We start from the raw sequence: 14,719 nt of genomic DNA, 5'->3' as shown, positions 1-14,719 counted from the left end.
GGAGGGCCGGGCCCGGGGTGGGAGGCGTCTGGGCAGGCCGGGAGGGCCGTGGTGCAGTGGCAACATGACCCCGGGGTCGGGGGCCGCTAGATGGACCAGGGAGCTCTCCGGGTCCCCAGTCACCTACCCGATCTCCTGACAAAGCCCGATGCTGCTCAAGCCTGAGGCTCTTGACCACCAGGATGCAGATGCAGCGGCCCAGGGCCCTGGGTGGGGAGAGGGAGGTCTCGTGGCCCAGGGAAAGCCCCTCCCAGGTCCTGGCCTGTGTGTGACAAGGCTGAAGCCTGGTCCCACCCCACCTGTCCCGGGGGCTGGTGGTCAGAGGCCTTGGGCAGGTTGCTGGAGCCCGGCTCCCTGGCTCCCGGACACCACCTGGCAGCCCGGTCCTGCCAGGGCCACAGACGGTCTGGGCTCCCACCCAAAGCATCCGCAGGCAACAGGTCAGCACTTCCATTCACTCCGTGTGTCTGAGGGCAACTGCCCTGTTTCTTCCCTGAGAGCACCGGGCAGGGGAGGGGCTGCAGATCCTCGAAGACATCTCAGATGCCGGACAGCCCGGGACCGTCTTCAGGCCAGGGGGCTCCATCCGGAATGCACCCAGGAATTGCTCAACTCACAGAGCGGCCCGTGGTCCCTGCTGCTTCTGGGGCTCTGCCTGGGCTGCAGGACGCAGCTGAACTGGGTCCAGGGAGTCCCTCCGGTAGCTGGGCGGACGGGGGCCAAGTTTTGGTCAGAAGCCTCTGAGAGCGGCTGTCTGGCCTCCAGGGCTCACTTCCCTGATGGAGTCCTGAAATAACGAAATTCTAGAGAAGTCTGGCTCCTCCAAGGAAAGCGCTACACACGTGCCAAGGTGCCCACTGTCACGAGGCTTCAGGGAAATGCAAATCAAAACCACACTGGGACACCACCTCCCATCCACCAGGATGGCCAGAACCAAAAAACAAATCACAAAGCCGGTGAGGAAGCGGAGAAATCCAAGCCCTTGCGTGGTGCTGGTGGGGATGTGCGATCGTGAGTCACTAGGAGGAACAGCTGGGTGGTTCCTCAAAAAGCTAAACATAGAGTCACCACGTGGCCCAGCAGGCCCACCCCTGGAGACACACGCCACGGACCTGAAAACAGCGTTCCAACAGAAACGTGCGGGTGGGGGTTGGTGGCAGCACTGCCCACGGTCCCCCGAAGGCGCAGGCCTTCCCGCGGCCCCACCGTGGACGGCCAGCACGCGGCGCAGAGTACTCAGCCGTGAAGAGGACCAGGGGGCTGCCACACGGCGGACGCCCAAGAAATGCGCCAAACGCAAAAGATCACACGGGGTAGGATCGCACTGACGAGAAGCCCACGGATGCAGAGAGCAGGCGCCAGCCGCGGGAGGGCCGGGGCTGCCTTCGAGCGGATGACAGTGCTCCGGAACCAGATGGGGGAGGTGGGCGCAGGGCACGGTGAACGCACTCGACGCCTGTAATGGGGACGGAGCTGCACACTTCGAAAACGCTTCCTCTGTTACGTGATCTTCACCTCAGTCTTCAAACACGAGCTCACAGGGGCTTCTGAAGATACGGGTCACAGCCAGGGCTGTCAGGGGAGGGGACCCCATCCTCTCTCACACGTATGACCTTTCCTTCCTCGCTGGGCCCCAGGAGGACAGGCTCCCGGAGGTCTATGGCTTTGCGGGGCCTCGAACATCATCAGAGAATTTCCCGTCCCTCAGACCCGGAGCGCTGCAGCCACCGGCCGACTGCCCAGATTCAGGGGCAAGCACGAGGACTGACATGACCGGAGTCTGTGGCTGCCCTGTCCCTGTCACCATCCCACCCATTCCTGCAGCCCGTCCACCCGGCTGTCCTCGAAGATGCTCTGCACATCCCCGCCTTGCCTGGGCCACGTCTCTCTGCACTGGCCACCAGTCCCCATCACCTTTCTGGGCCGTCCACCAGGTGGCAGTGAAGGCTCCCCGATGCTCAGTCCCTGCCCACTGGCCCAGGCCAGCGCCCCGCCTCCTCTCCGCAGACCAGGGGGCCCAGCTGCCAGGCCCCCTGCTCCTGCAGGCGGAGCTCGGCATAAACTCAAAGGCACCTGCACCCTCGGCCTCTATACCTCCCTCAGACGACAGGGGGTGCCCATCCAGCAAAGCCACGCAGGGCTGTCCTAGGACTGACACTCCCAGTCAGACCAGACCTGTCCCAACTGCCTGCAAATTACCAGCTCAACTTCCCAGCCACGCTGCACTGAAATCCCACGTTGGCTCTCCAACAAGGAGCCTGTGTCCCCGCAGGAAGAGTGTCGGCTTTTACTCTCCTGATGCAGAATCAAGGTCACTGACGTTTCCCAGCAGGAACTCTGCAGGCCAAAGAATGAAGGAAAATTACAACTGAACCCAACACACCAGCCCCTGAGGCCGCACAAAGGACTGTTGGCACCTGCGGTGCAGAGAAAGTCTCGGAATCTGGGTGTGAATTAACAGCAGAGCTGCCCGAGCTCCCCTGAGGCCTCGCTTCTGTCCCCACAGAGTGGCACTCTGTAAAGGCCACATAGTCGGCGTGGAGGTTAAAGGTCACCCCAAGCTGTTTAAGTTGTTTTTCCCCACGGGTGGAATGTTCTTTTCATAGGGACATCCAGGCGACAGCCAAAGTTTCCAGGAGCCTCTGCAAAAATGTCTGCTTCTTCCAACTCTTGAGAGAGAGAAAGAGAAAAGCCTGATGGCGTAAATCATATTCTCAAGCTAGAAAACTAAAATGATTTTTCTCAAAGTCACGTCACCTTCCGACCAGACCTGCCAGGGAAGCAGTTCTGAAACTCCACACTTCTTCGGGATCTGAAAGCGTGGCGGTGGCCTGGCTCCTCGAGATGTGGAGCCCAGTGCCAGCCCCAGCTGCAGCCTGTGTCCCGGAGGGACCGCAGAAGGGACTGGCCCAGCGTCCCCAGCCCACTGCGTCCCCAGCCCACTGCCCACCCAGCCCCTGCCAGAGGCCAGGTGCTTCTGTGGCTTCTCGGTCTGGCTGCCCTGTGGACCTGGACTATGGGCATCGCTCTCCCCAAGACCCCAGACTCCTCTTCCCAGAATTCCCTACCATTTGCTCCAGGAGCTCGTAGCCAAATACCCTCTGTCCCCCACGGGTGTCCACCTGCACACGCCCGGGCACCGGAGCCAGCCTGGCCCCTTGGCCCGCTCTGCTCTCTGCCTGGCCGGTTATATCACAGTTATTCTAGCACATTCTAGGGTGAGCCGCAGCAGAGGATAACTGTACTCATGTGCTACCCAAGGGGACGGGACCTCACATGTCCCTGTGCCACGTCCAGGGGACACACCTGGCTCAGGAGAGCCCCCCACATAAGGAGCCACCCTAGACAGGGAGACGACAGGGCGGCCGCAGTCGGGAACCAGGGACACGCCGCTGGGCCAGTCTTGGCAGATGTCCATGTGCACGCCGGACAGCAGGGCAGCTTTGACCCCCGGCAGGCCACCCACAGGCCGAGCCCGAGTGGGCCTCAACGCCGCCCAGGGGTTTCAGGATCTGCAGCGAGAAGAAAAAGTCAGATTTCAGGACTGAAGACAACATTTTAAAATCCGGCTTTAAATAAACATGGAATAAAAAAAGAGCGAGCGGAGCCTCCGGCAGCTGAAATTAGAAGCAGCAACCCTGGGCAGGGGGGCCATCTGTGTGCGCCAGGCAGCGCCCGGAGGCGGGGGCTGCCTCGACGGTGAGTGCCGCCGGGACAGGCCAGGCCCCGTTTCCCAGGGCAGCCCCGAGCCCCGACTCCAGAGAACAAGTCCCCTCCTCTCTGCTCCAAACCACCTTTCCCATCACTGTCGGGGCCACTCGAGTCTGATGAGAGGCAGAGAGAAGGGCACGAAGACTGCGGCTCGGGGCGGAGGGGGAGCGAGCCCGGGGCAGCCTGCGTCTGTGTCCTGGGCCTCGTTGTCTCAGCAGCTCCCCGAAGGTCCTCCCCACCCGACCCCGCCTGGGAGGCCCAGGGATGGGACTATTTAAATCTGCACTGTCAGCTACCCGGAACGATCAGCAGGTGGGTGCCGGAGCTGGCGGACGCGGGATGACGCTGACATGCAGAGGGGGGAGGAGCCCTGAGAAAGTCGGAGCCTCTTCGCGCCCTGGCGCTCACCCCCGCGCCGCCTCCCACGGCCCCTGGAGTCATGCCGAGGCGCACGGATTATGTAAGGGGGCCGGTTGCTGGGGAACCTCTCCCACCCAGGCCTGCCACGCGGCCCCCAGCCCTGCCACGCGGCCAGCACCTCCATCTCCTCCACCCGCCAGGAGCCCCTTTGGGCCTTCCCGCTGGCCTGGCCCCCAGGGAAGCTGGGGGGACGTTCTAGGCTGACGCTGAGCCCCAGCAACCATGGGCCAGGAGGCCACACCTGAGCCTGACCTGCACTTCTCCATCTTCCTCTGTGTGTGTCCGCCAAGCAAGCTCCGGGCCTTAGAGACCTTAGAGATCTTGGGGACAGGGTCCCTTCCCGGGCACGCCCTGTGCCCCCACGTCTGTGCTCCCTCGGGGACAGGCAAGGTAGGGCACAGATCCCTCCAGGCCCAGGCTGAATCTGTCCCGTGTAAGGCCAACGTTTTGACCACAGTGGAGAAAGCCTTTAAACTGTGTTCAGGTCAAGGATGAGCAGGTTTTGGGGAAAGTGCAAATGTGAGTAAACTGCGGGGGAGGGGGGAGGGAGACAGCCCCCATCTGGGGTGGCAGGAGAGCGGCCGCCCTAACCTGGCCTCCACTCCTGTCCTGCTGTCCACAGACCTGGCCCAGGGCACCCTCTGTGGGGACAGGGTCACTGCTCCACCTGCTGGCCCCGCAGAGGCGGGGTTCTGGCGGGGGGTGGGCTGCGGGCTGCATGGAGGCTGGTGCCCCTCTCCCTTTAATAAACTCTTAATTTCAGGGCAGTTTTCAATTTACACCATTATTGCAAAGATACACCACCCCACGTTTCCTGCCGTCAGCACCTCCCGCCGGCGCAGGGCGCGCGTCACAAATCAGGAACCAGTCTGGCTCGCTGTTGTTAACACAAGTCCACACTCTGTTCAGGTTTCCTTGGTTTTCCTGTCACACCCTCTCTCTCCCCTGGTCGTTATGTCTCCCCAGGCGCCTCTGGGCTGAGCCGTCTCTCCTGTCCCTGGTTTCGGGGGGCCCGGCAGTTCTGGGGGGCGCTGGACGAGGTGCTGGGCTGGCCCTCCATGGGGACGTGTGTGATGTTCCCATGGAGCTTACACTGGGGTGATGGGTTCTTGGAGGAAGACCACAGAGCTGAAGGGCCTTCTCATCACGTCAGGGCCCCGTGGGGTCACAGGGACGCGAGCTAGCTCCCTAGCTGAGGCGCACCTGTCAGCGTCTCCCGCGCTCTCGGGAAGGCGGTGGCCACGCACAGCCCACACGTAAGGGCTGGGGAGTCTCCTGGAGGAATCCCCACTTTTTAAAGAGCAGCTTTTCATGTGCCTTTTTACGGGGCATCTGGGTGTTTTCCAGAAATGTCCGTCTAAGGGCTATTGACAATAATCTCTAAAACATTTGAGGGCTTGTCAGGTGCCAGGCACAGTTCTCGGCGCTTCTCCTGCCATTTGCACTGCGAGTCTCCCAAGGCTCTGCCCACCTCCCCCCGCCTGGGGCTCACAGAGGCCGGGGGAGCGCCCAAGCCCCGCTGGGCTGTGCCGGTGACTGGCTCCTGGTAACCGGCTCTTCCTCCACTCTGCGTCCACTCCCTCACCAGCACACCCAGCCGGTAGACACCAGGCCTAACGCAGGGGCAGGAAACGTGGCTGTCCTTTTGTCCTGGACAAAGCCGTGGTGTGCCGGAGGCTGCTGAGGTGACCCTCCTGCTGGCAGGAGCCAGGACTCCCCCAGGCCTGTGAGCTTCCAGCTCAAGGCGGCTCCAAGCTTTCTTGCTGATACTGCGGACAGTCACGGAGAACGTGGGCCTGGCCAGGACCCAGAAAACAGTCCTCTGGACACAATCAGACGGTGTGCCATAACCCTGGCCCAGGCCAGTCACCCGGGGCACCTGGTGTGGACGGGGTCAGCAGTGCAGGCCGGGACAGATGGGAAAGGTGAGGTCCTGCTAGGTAGGCCCGTCCCTCCGGCCCTGGAACTTTCTGGTTACCGATTACAAGTGCTTTAATCCAGGAAGGAGAAAGGGAGGAGGAGTCTGGATTGGCTGGCTCCTTCTCTGAGAGCCAGGAGGAAGGAGGAAGGCGGAGGAAGAGAGAAATGGCCCCCTTGCCAAGCAAGCACACATGTCCCTGTGATCTGAGCCGAATGGCCACCCCTTAGGCCAAGCTCGGCAGAAACCAGGTTAGGCAGAAAGAGACACGGAGTTTGTGAAAGCCCTTCAAAGTTTTGCTGGGTGGCCACCTCAGAAAGGACTCCTGTTTAGCAAGAATTCACAAACCCTTGTGCCTGCCTGCCAGGAGAACAGCTTGCTTGAAAAGCAAGGCTGTCATCCTGTAATTAAATCTGAGACCCCCCTCCCTACGTGGCGCTGAGATGAAGCCACTTATATAACACGCCTAAAAATAAGCTGATGAAGAGACGCACTTTTATTCTCCCTGCTTCCAGCCCTTTACTCCTGGGCCACCCAGGCTGGGGTCTGCTGAGCTGGGGGTCGGCGTCAGCCGCCCCACATGGTCGGGTTCTCACCTCCGACCGTGGCCCAGCAGCCCGCACGCATCAGGGCCCGGGGCTGGCGCCCGGACCAGAGGCCGCTCTAGTTCAGAGCTGGGTGCTGAAGATCCACACGGCTACCCATCTCCCCGGTCACGCAGACCACAGAGGTGAGGACCGACAATCAGGCGTGACAGGGAAGCTGGTGGCTACAGAGTGCCAGAGCACCTGCCTTCTCAGGGACCCCTGAGCTGCCCCCCAGCTCTGCCCCGAGGGCCAGAAGAACACCATCCCGGTCTGCGGCGTGCTGGGAGCTGCCCATCTTGGCTGGCGCTGGCCCTCTTGCTAATCCTCTCCGACTTCTCCATCGTGACAGCGCCTTCCTCTTGCCGGTCTTGGAGGGGGCGGGCCAGACCCCAAGTCTAGGCAATGATTTCCCAGCTGCACTGACTGCCAACCTCCAGGCAAGGCACTCGATCCCACAGCCCCCCACACACTCCGAGTTAAGGGGAGAAAGAACAAGTGGGTTTTATAAAGGGCTCAGAACACTCCAAAATAAAAAGGTGCCAAGACAAAGGTGCCCCCTTAACTCTGGGAGCTGGCACAGGGGCTGACCTCTCAGCACCCAGCCCGCCATCTAGCCCTGTCCACAGCTTGGGCCCTAGGCCCTTACCCCTGGCCCTAGCCCCGCCCCAGACACCATCACCACTGGAAGGGGCTTCCACACAAGGAGGAAAACCCTCAGAGAACACTGGTGTCTCCCAGGCGGGGGGGCTCAGACCCCCGCTGAAGACTCCTTCACAGCTGAAGGAGTGGGCGCGCCCATGCTGAAGACCTTTCTGGAGTCTGGTGGTGCAGAGAGGCCACCAGGCAGGGTATAGGTCTCCAGGCCTCTCTAGGACGGCCTTGCCCACATCTCACTCTGCGCCTGCCATGGGTCCTGCCAGGTTCTCGGTGATGCTCGGTGCAATGCTCCTTCACTTTCACTGGTGGCAGGTGCTGACTGATGGCTTCCCTCCCCAGGACGGGCTGCAGGGCCATCAGCACGCCGGGAGGCAGGCCAGGCTCCAAGTGGGTCCCCTACCTCAGCCACTACCAAAAATGAGCATGCCCTCGGGCAGGACAGTCAAGAGCAGGAGCTTCTAGAGGGTGGGGTGGTGCTTAGGACTATGGAGGCTTCTCTGGAGAGGCCCTCTCCTCCCTCTACTGTTTTGAGACTGATAGGAGCAGACAGCTCAGAACTCTCCAGGCTGATTCCCCTCCCACAGTGATGAGACACCCCCCCCCCATTTCCTAAGGGCCTCCACCTGTCATTCTTGGAGTCCCAACCACGTCACTTCCCTTTGGGCAGGCAGCAGCTCTACCCTCCACCCACCCAGCTCCACTCCACCTCCACCCTTGACCCAGGTCAGGTCAACGGATGGTAGTCCTAGAGCTGGCTGGACGGAAGCGTGCACAGCATCAAGCTGGCCTGGAGAAAAGGGAAAGAAGGGAAGGAAGACAGTCCCAACTTCAGCTGCACAAGCAGATAAACATCCCAGTAGTTAAAGCTAATCTGAACTGGCTTTCTGTCACTTGCAACCAAAAGAATCCCGGAATCCACATACACAGGAATCCACTTGAAAACACTGCAAGCAATAAAGAAAAAAGAGGAAACCATAGCTGGGATCAGGAAGGAAATTCAACCAAAAAGGATCTGCCTGTGATCGAAGGCTGGCAGATAGAGCAGGCAGGCTCTTCCTGAATGTCGCTTCCCTTTCTCGGAGGTGCTCCTACGAAGTGGAGCACACTCCATTTGGGTCCCGGGCGCTGTGACTTCAGGACTTGCCCGAGTCCCGTTCCGTCCACAGCCGTCTTGAGGGTCTGTGTCCCCCTGGGCACCTGCGCTTGAGGAGACCTGTGAGCGACGGTCCTGGATGGGATACTAATGGGGAGTGTCAGGCTCCATTAGAGGGAAACACTCAGATCTGCTGTTTTACAACCTGAAGCAAATAATTCCTCTATGTAAGTCTAATTTATGTAAATATTTTCTCAAAGCAATGACAGGGGGAGCCGTGTGTGTCAGCTTGGTCAGCTTCCCCAGCAGAACCTCCCAGGAAAGGCCTCCAAAACCAGCAGCTCTGTCTGACCCCTTGATCGCTCAAGGGAAGTTCTCCCTCCACAAAGAAACTGCATCCAACAAGGGTCTTCTGCCATCGCAGGGTCCTCTCCTCCCCTGGGGGGCCCCGAAGCCCCCCCCCATAGGGTTCTCTCCCCACCCCCCATCGGCCCCCTCTACGATCTTCCTGGCAAATTCTCTCCGTCCCAGACGACGCTCTCCTCCCCAGGATTTTCCTCAGGGCCCACCCCACACCCGTGGTCACCCCTCCCAGGATCCTCCCCTCCCAGGGTCCTCCCCTCCCAGGGTCCTCCCCTCCCAGGGTCCTCCCTTCCCAGGGTCTTCCCCCAGGACGCAACCCCACCCCGGGTCCATCCCTCCCACAGCCCACCCTCCCAAGGTCCTCCCCAGGGTCCACCCCTCTTAGGATCCACCCCCAGGATCCTCCCTTCTCAGGATCCTCCCCAGGGTCCACCCCCTAAGAGCCTCCCGCCCATCCTCCTCCCCGCCGGAGACTCCGCCGGCCCGCACACTCACCTCCCGAAACTCCGGGTCCACACCGGACCCTGAGACAGCATGCCGGCCTCTCTCCATCCGTTCCTGCGCCCACACGGCCGGCCTCGGGCCGCCCAGGGACCTTCCCCCGCCCGGCGCGAGCCCGCAACCCCCGCCGCCTGCAGGGAGCTGCGCCCAAGAGGCGCCGCGACTCGCGACTCTGCGAAGAGCCGCCCCCATGCGCGCCCGCCGCAGCGCCCCCGCTCCCCCACCTTCCGCTCCCCTCCTCCAGCGCCTCCGGCCCACGCCGCCCCGCCCCCAGCCCGGCTGTCGCCCGGCCCCCAGGCTGTTCCCAGGGCTGCGGCCCGCGCCGCGCCTCCGCCTCCTCCCCTGCGATCGACAGCGCTGCCCACCAATCGCTGTCTGCAATCGGCCCGCGGGCCCCGCCCCCTCCCCCGTCTCCGGAACCCACCAATGGGAAGTGCGGTGCGGGGGCGGGGCCTGCCGGTTGCCTGGCAGCGGCGCGGCCGGGCGGGGGCGGTCGGGCGGCCGGGGGCGGTGATCCGGGCGCGGGGGGCGGGGCCTTCGGGGGGCGGGGCCTGGGCGGTTATAAAGGCGGTGGCCGACGCGGTGCCGCGTTTTTGGTCCGGCTCCGCGCGCTGCCCGCACGCTCCTGCCGCGCCCGCCGCGCCGCCGCGCCGCCGCGCCGTCCGCCGCCCGCCGCCAGCCGCCGCCCGCCGCTGCCCGCGCCCCCGCTCCGCTCCGCGGTGCCGCCGGACCAGGACCATGTCGCTGTCGCGCACGGAGGAGATGCATCGGCTCACGGAAAATGTCTACAAGGTGAGCCCCGCGCCGCCGGCGCGCTTGGGCCCGACCCGGGCAGCCCCGGGGCCCTCGGGGGTCTTCTCGGAGCGGCCGCGGGGACCCGGCGCAGCCAGTCGGTCACAGGTGGTCGCGGGCGCCCACGCTCCGATAGCCCCGCGCTGCCCCCTCGCGTCCGCCCCGGCGTCCGGGGGACGGGGCCCTCGGACCGGAGTGGAGCGGGGCGGGGGTCGCCGGGGGTCCAGGGGGTCCGGGGGCCTCGCCGCCCGTCCTCCCGCGCCCCGGGTGGCGTGGGGGCCCCGTCGTGGCCCCTCCAGCCGCGGTTACGCAAGCCCTTGGGCACTTTCTTGTCAACAGGCTTTCCCTTTGCACAACTCCTTCCCGGGCAGTCGTGGACGGAGCCCCAGGTGGGAGGTCGCGCGCGGGCAGATTGGACGGGGGGACAGATAATCCATCATCTTATGTAACCGCGGAGGAGAAGACTAATTGTGTAGGAGGCTGGCGCGCCTGCCTCTGCTTCTGATGTGTGTGAAGAGTGTGGTTCGCGTCCTCCTCTGCACACTGTCACTGTCACATCTGAGGGCCGCAGAGCCCCGCCGGGAGACCCCTCTGAGGCCCCCTCCCTGGTCATTCTGTGCCTTGTGCACATGAACAGGCCTCTGGCGTCCATTGTGTCAGTTTACACCCTCATCCCTGGGACAACAGACCCAGGCTCCCCGGGGACTCAAGGCCCTCTGCAGCCCCACGCGGGCATGTTCTCAAGAGGGAGACTCATGCCCTGGGCGTCCACAGCAGGCTTCTCACAAAGCTGTGCTTGATTTCAAAACCCTGTGTGTAGGTTAACTGGTGGGCTGGGAGGTTGAGGTGCTGGGTGTTTCCGTGGTAGGTGCTGGTTCTCGGGGCTAAATGGGATTGTGAGGCGCTGGCGGAGCAAGTTTCTAATTGTACTGAACAGTTATGGCCGTGCTTTCTTAGCCGGGGGCCTGCAAAGCCCTCCCCGTAAGCTCGCCCAGGCTCTGGACAGCCCCCGGGACACTTGCCCCGTGGCCCCTTTTGCTCTCAGCTGGATTTCAGGTGGCAGGCTGTCCTCCAAAACGGCTTCTAATAGAGGTTTTAAAGTTCCAGCTCCATCACGGGAAGAATTCTGAAGCCGGTCAGGATTGACTAAGTCAGTTCTGGAGCCATGTTAGAGCTGCTGGTAAACACGAGTCAGAGGCTGATGAGGAATCGGCACGTAAAAGGAACAGCCTCTGGGGTTTTTGTGTTTGGTATCACAGAGAATCTGTGGCATACGTTTCTGTTGGTGTTGGTCTGCAAACGCTATCAGGGAAAGGAGGTTTATTAAATTATTAGTCATTAGGTCCATAACCGTTTGCTCATTATTGCGGGGGGTGGAAGGGAAGCGCTGGCTAGAGGATCTCTTTCCTATTTTGCCTGCTTCTGCCATGAAACCATGAAACGGGAACTTTCATGGTGAGAATCGCGAGGGGTGCATGATGTGGCTACACTCTGGGGAACCCCATGATTGTCCTTACTAAAACTCAAGCTGGACAGTGAGGCATGCAGTTAGGGCTCAGCGGCTTCGAGATGGAGCTGTGATTTCCCTGGAGACCCGAAGGGAGATCTGCCAGCTGGATGGGGGCAGGAAGCTAGTAGGGTCTGAGTGTGAGGACCGTGCACCCCTCTGGAAGCCAGCTGGAGGGTGTCGGGTGCACATTCAACAGGCGAGCCCGCCTGTTGTGTGCTGGTGGGGCAGGTGGTTCATGAGCTCGCGTGGGGGAAGCGTGGCGAAGAGCCCTGAGCTCTGCGAGGCTGGACGCGGCAGGCCTTGGTGTCCGCAGGGCCGTGCCCCTCCAGCCGTCCGGTCACAGCACGCCCACACTGCAACGCCACCAGGTTGGCTTTGTAGGTGACACTCTTCCTGACGCTCCGTGGCTTGACTGCCAAGTCTTGGAGTGCCGGCACTCTTACCCTTTTGTGTTATGTCCCGGGGGAGCTCAGTGTTCTGAGGCCTAGCCGGCGCTGGGGGGCAGCATGGGCACCCTGGCCAGGCGGAAACCGGCCCACACCGAGGCACAGTCAGGGTGCAGCTGGAGCCGCCCGTGTGAACCTGGCTGGTCCGCCGTCCTCTCGCGGGGGGAGCTGTGCTGCCTCTGCGCCTGGGTCGGGGGCTTGCGGAAGCGTGGCCGGGCTGTGGCCCTGCTCAGTGTCCCCCATGCTGCAGCCCAGCTGTTTGCTTTGGCCCTGCACCGTTCCAGCTGCAGTTCTGAGTGCTGTTTGCCTTGGCAAGAAAGGGAGCAGCAGGGACGCTCGTCCTTGGCCTTGCTGATTAAAAATGTGAGAGTAGAATGTAGTCCTGCCTGGAAGAATCAGCCACATGGACTTTTACCTCTTTCCTTGTGGCCCGGTCCCTGTGGGAGCCACGTCCTGGAGGAACTTCACGAGAGGTGCAGGGAGAGAAGTGGAATGGCTTCCAGGAGGCCGCTGAGAGCTCACCTTCTGACCTGGGGCAGGGGGACACGCACTGAAGCCTTTTGGGGGGAGGCATGAGCCTGGGCCCTTCGGGGGCTGGAGGTGCAGGGAGCAGAGCCTGGCGTCCAAGACTAGTCTGGGGGGCAGCCCTGGGTGGTTGCCCGGAGTGAGGGACAGAGGGGGGCAGGCATCTACTGCTCAGAATTAAGCCCAAACCATAGCCCTCCTGGGAGAGACCTCTGAGTGACCCCACATGCTGGAAAGAGGCTTCTACAGTAGCTGACCTCACTTCCCCCGGGGGCTCTGGGGAACAACAGTCAGGTTGGTGTTTCTCAGGGTCGTAAATGCCAGAAGAAGCCGTGGCTCTCGGCCGACCTTACGAGCCTGGAGGGTGGCAGCTGCGGCAGCTTCCCAGGGACAGTCGCGTTGCTTGTCCTGAGGATGTGGGCAGGTGGGAGCCAGCCTGAGGAGGAGGACTCCCTAGGAGGGCCTCGGGCCGGTGGTTTACGGGGGTGTGGCTCTGGGGCCTTGGTCAACAGGGCCAGGCTGGTTGCTAGAGGCGGTCTGCTCGTCCTCACCCCGTAACTGTTGTGGGGAAGCTGGCCCCGCCATGCCATAGCTGCCCTGTGGGTGGTGGGTGACGTGGGGTTCCTGGAGCCGGGAGTCGGTCAGGCTTGACACCTCTGGTGCCATTGGTAAGGGCTGGTGCCGGGTGGGGGCATTGGCGCTGTGGGAGGGAGCCGACTCGCTGGCTTTTCCCGTGGTGGCCTGGCCGCCCAGGCCCTGCCCACTACCCTCCGCTGTGTCCCACCCATGCCTCCGGGTGGGTGTTTGGGGGAGCTCTGGGCAGCCCTGTGCTGCCGGCCTCAGACCCGCTTTCCCCTCACTCGCGGCTGGGCGGTCCCACCGAAGCGTTTGCTGCCCTCAGAAGCCTGGCGTCTGCTGTGGACGGAGCTCAGGGGCCCCCGGTTGGAGAAAACGCAGTGGACTGAGAGGCACCTCGTCGGCAACGGAAGCGCCTGCTGGGAGGAGCGGGGCCGGTGTCTGCTTGGGGGGCAGGCGAGAGCCACAGCGCCATGCGCACCTCTGTGCACGCGCGTGCGTGTACGCAGATGAACACGTGTGCACGCGAGTGTGCGTGCCTGTGCGTGAGTGTGAACGTGAGGACGCGTGCATGCATGCAGGTGGTGCTTGTTGGCCTTGCTTTAAAGGTACTTTCAGGGGTGCCCATTGGGGTCCTATCTTCTTTTTTTCTTTTTTTTTTTTTTTAAGATTTTATTTATTTATTTCAGAGAGAGAGAATGAGAGAGAGCACATGAGAGGGGGGAGGGTCAGAGGGAGAAGCAGACTCCCCGCTGAGCAGGGAGCCCGATGCGGGACTCGATCCAGGGACTCCAGGATCATGACCTGAGCCGAAGGCAGTCGCTTAACCGACTGAGCCACCCAGGCGCCCGGTCCTATCTTCTGATAAGGTGGCAGGGCCTGCTGTCACCGACTGGACTGTCTGAGCTTCGCTTCTCCTGGGTGTGCTACGTGGCGCCTGTCCGTCCCCGCCACCAGCATTTGAGGGGTGCACCTCCCACCCCTTTTCTGGAGTAGCTAGGGCAGCAAAGGGGAGTTTCTGTGGTGCACTGACCTCGAGCTGACTGGCTGTGGCAGCTCCTTGTGCCCACGTCGTTGCGGAGATCGTCGGCTCTGTGGCCCAGGACCCTTGCCGGCTCATGGGGTTCCTGGTGTACGGCCGATGAATATAACAGGGCAGCCTGGAGACGCCAGGCTCAGGCCTGTGGTTCTGCAGAGTTCTGAGCAAGTGTCTTGCCTGCACTGTCCCTATGGGTCCTGCCCTGAACACATGTTCTGTGTTTGGGAGGTTGGCTTGGCCCATGGGACTAACCCGTGGGCACCCGAGGCTCTAGGTCACAGCGGTGACTGGTGCTGGTCCTGGGCTTTTGGGGTGCCGTCAGCAGGGAGAGGCACCAGCAGTGCCGCAGTCTTTGGCTGCCTGGTTTGCGGTGACATCCCCCCGTTGGCAGTGATGCCCCCCGGTTGACGGTGACGCCCCCTGGTTTGCGGTGACACTCCCTGGTTTGCGGTGACATCCCCCCGTTGGCAGTGATGCCCCCCGGTTGACGGTGACGCCCCCTGGTTTGCGGTGACACTCCCTGGTTTGCGGTGACATCCCCCCGTTGGCAGTGATGCCCCCCGGTTGACGGTGACGCCCCC

At 62.5% G+C, this 14,719-nt stretch overlaps 2 protein-coding genes and 1 long non-coding RNA gene across 8 annotated transcripts in view; 2 read left to right on the top strand and 1 right to left on the bottom strand.

Moving 5' to 3' along the window:
• The window catches only part of LOC115941141 (uncharacterized), an 11,843-nt gene extending 2,369 nt beyond the window's left edge, over positions 1-9,474 (bottom strand). Inside the window, exons 1-3 of one of the 2 annotated variants that reach the window (XR_014140332.1) lie at positions 9,245-9,474; positions 3,307-3,512; positions 128-2,669 (exon numbers count right to left, since the gene is read on the bottom strand). This is a non-coding gene — a long non-coding RNA (uncharacterized LOC115941141). The remainder of the gene's footprint in view (positions 1-127; positions 2,670-3,306; positions 3,513-9,244) is intronic. The other variant, XR_014140333.1, reaches the window with a different exon arrangement.
• Positions 1-14,719, top strand: part of RPTOR (regulatory associated protein of MTOR complex 1) — a 378,655-nt gene that overhangs the window by 349,402 nt on the left and 14,534 nt on the right. The gene's annotated exons all lie outside the window — the stretch shown is intronic.
• The window catches only part of BAIAP2 (BAR/IMD domain containing adaptor protein 2), a 66,786-nt gene continuing 61,973 nt past the window's right edge, over positions 9,907-14,719 (top strand). For all 5 annotated transcript variants that reach the window (XR_014140337.1, XR_014140336.1, XM_081804309.1 and 2 more), the window contains exon 1: positions 9,907-10,042. Coding sequence is in view for 3 of the 5 variants with exons in the window: in XM_081804309.1 (XP_081660435.1) it covers positions 9,989-10,042 (54 nt within the window). In the remaining 2 variants the exon portion in view is untranslated. The remainder of the gene's footprint in view (positions 10,043-14,719) is intronic.

This window comes from Leptonychotes weddellii, chromosome 15 (genome assembly GCF_054177405.1).
Source record: "Leptonychotes weddellii isolate Sample4059 chromosome 15, ASM5417740v2, whole genome shotgun sequence".
Classification (NCBI taxonomy): domain Eukaryota; kingdom Metazoa; phylum Chordata; class Mammalia; order Carnivora; family Phocidae; genus Leptonychotes; species Leptonychotes weddellii.
Note: the sequence above shows the minus strand (reverse complement) of the source record. Positions and strands in the feature narration are given on the sequence as shown.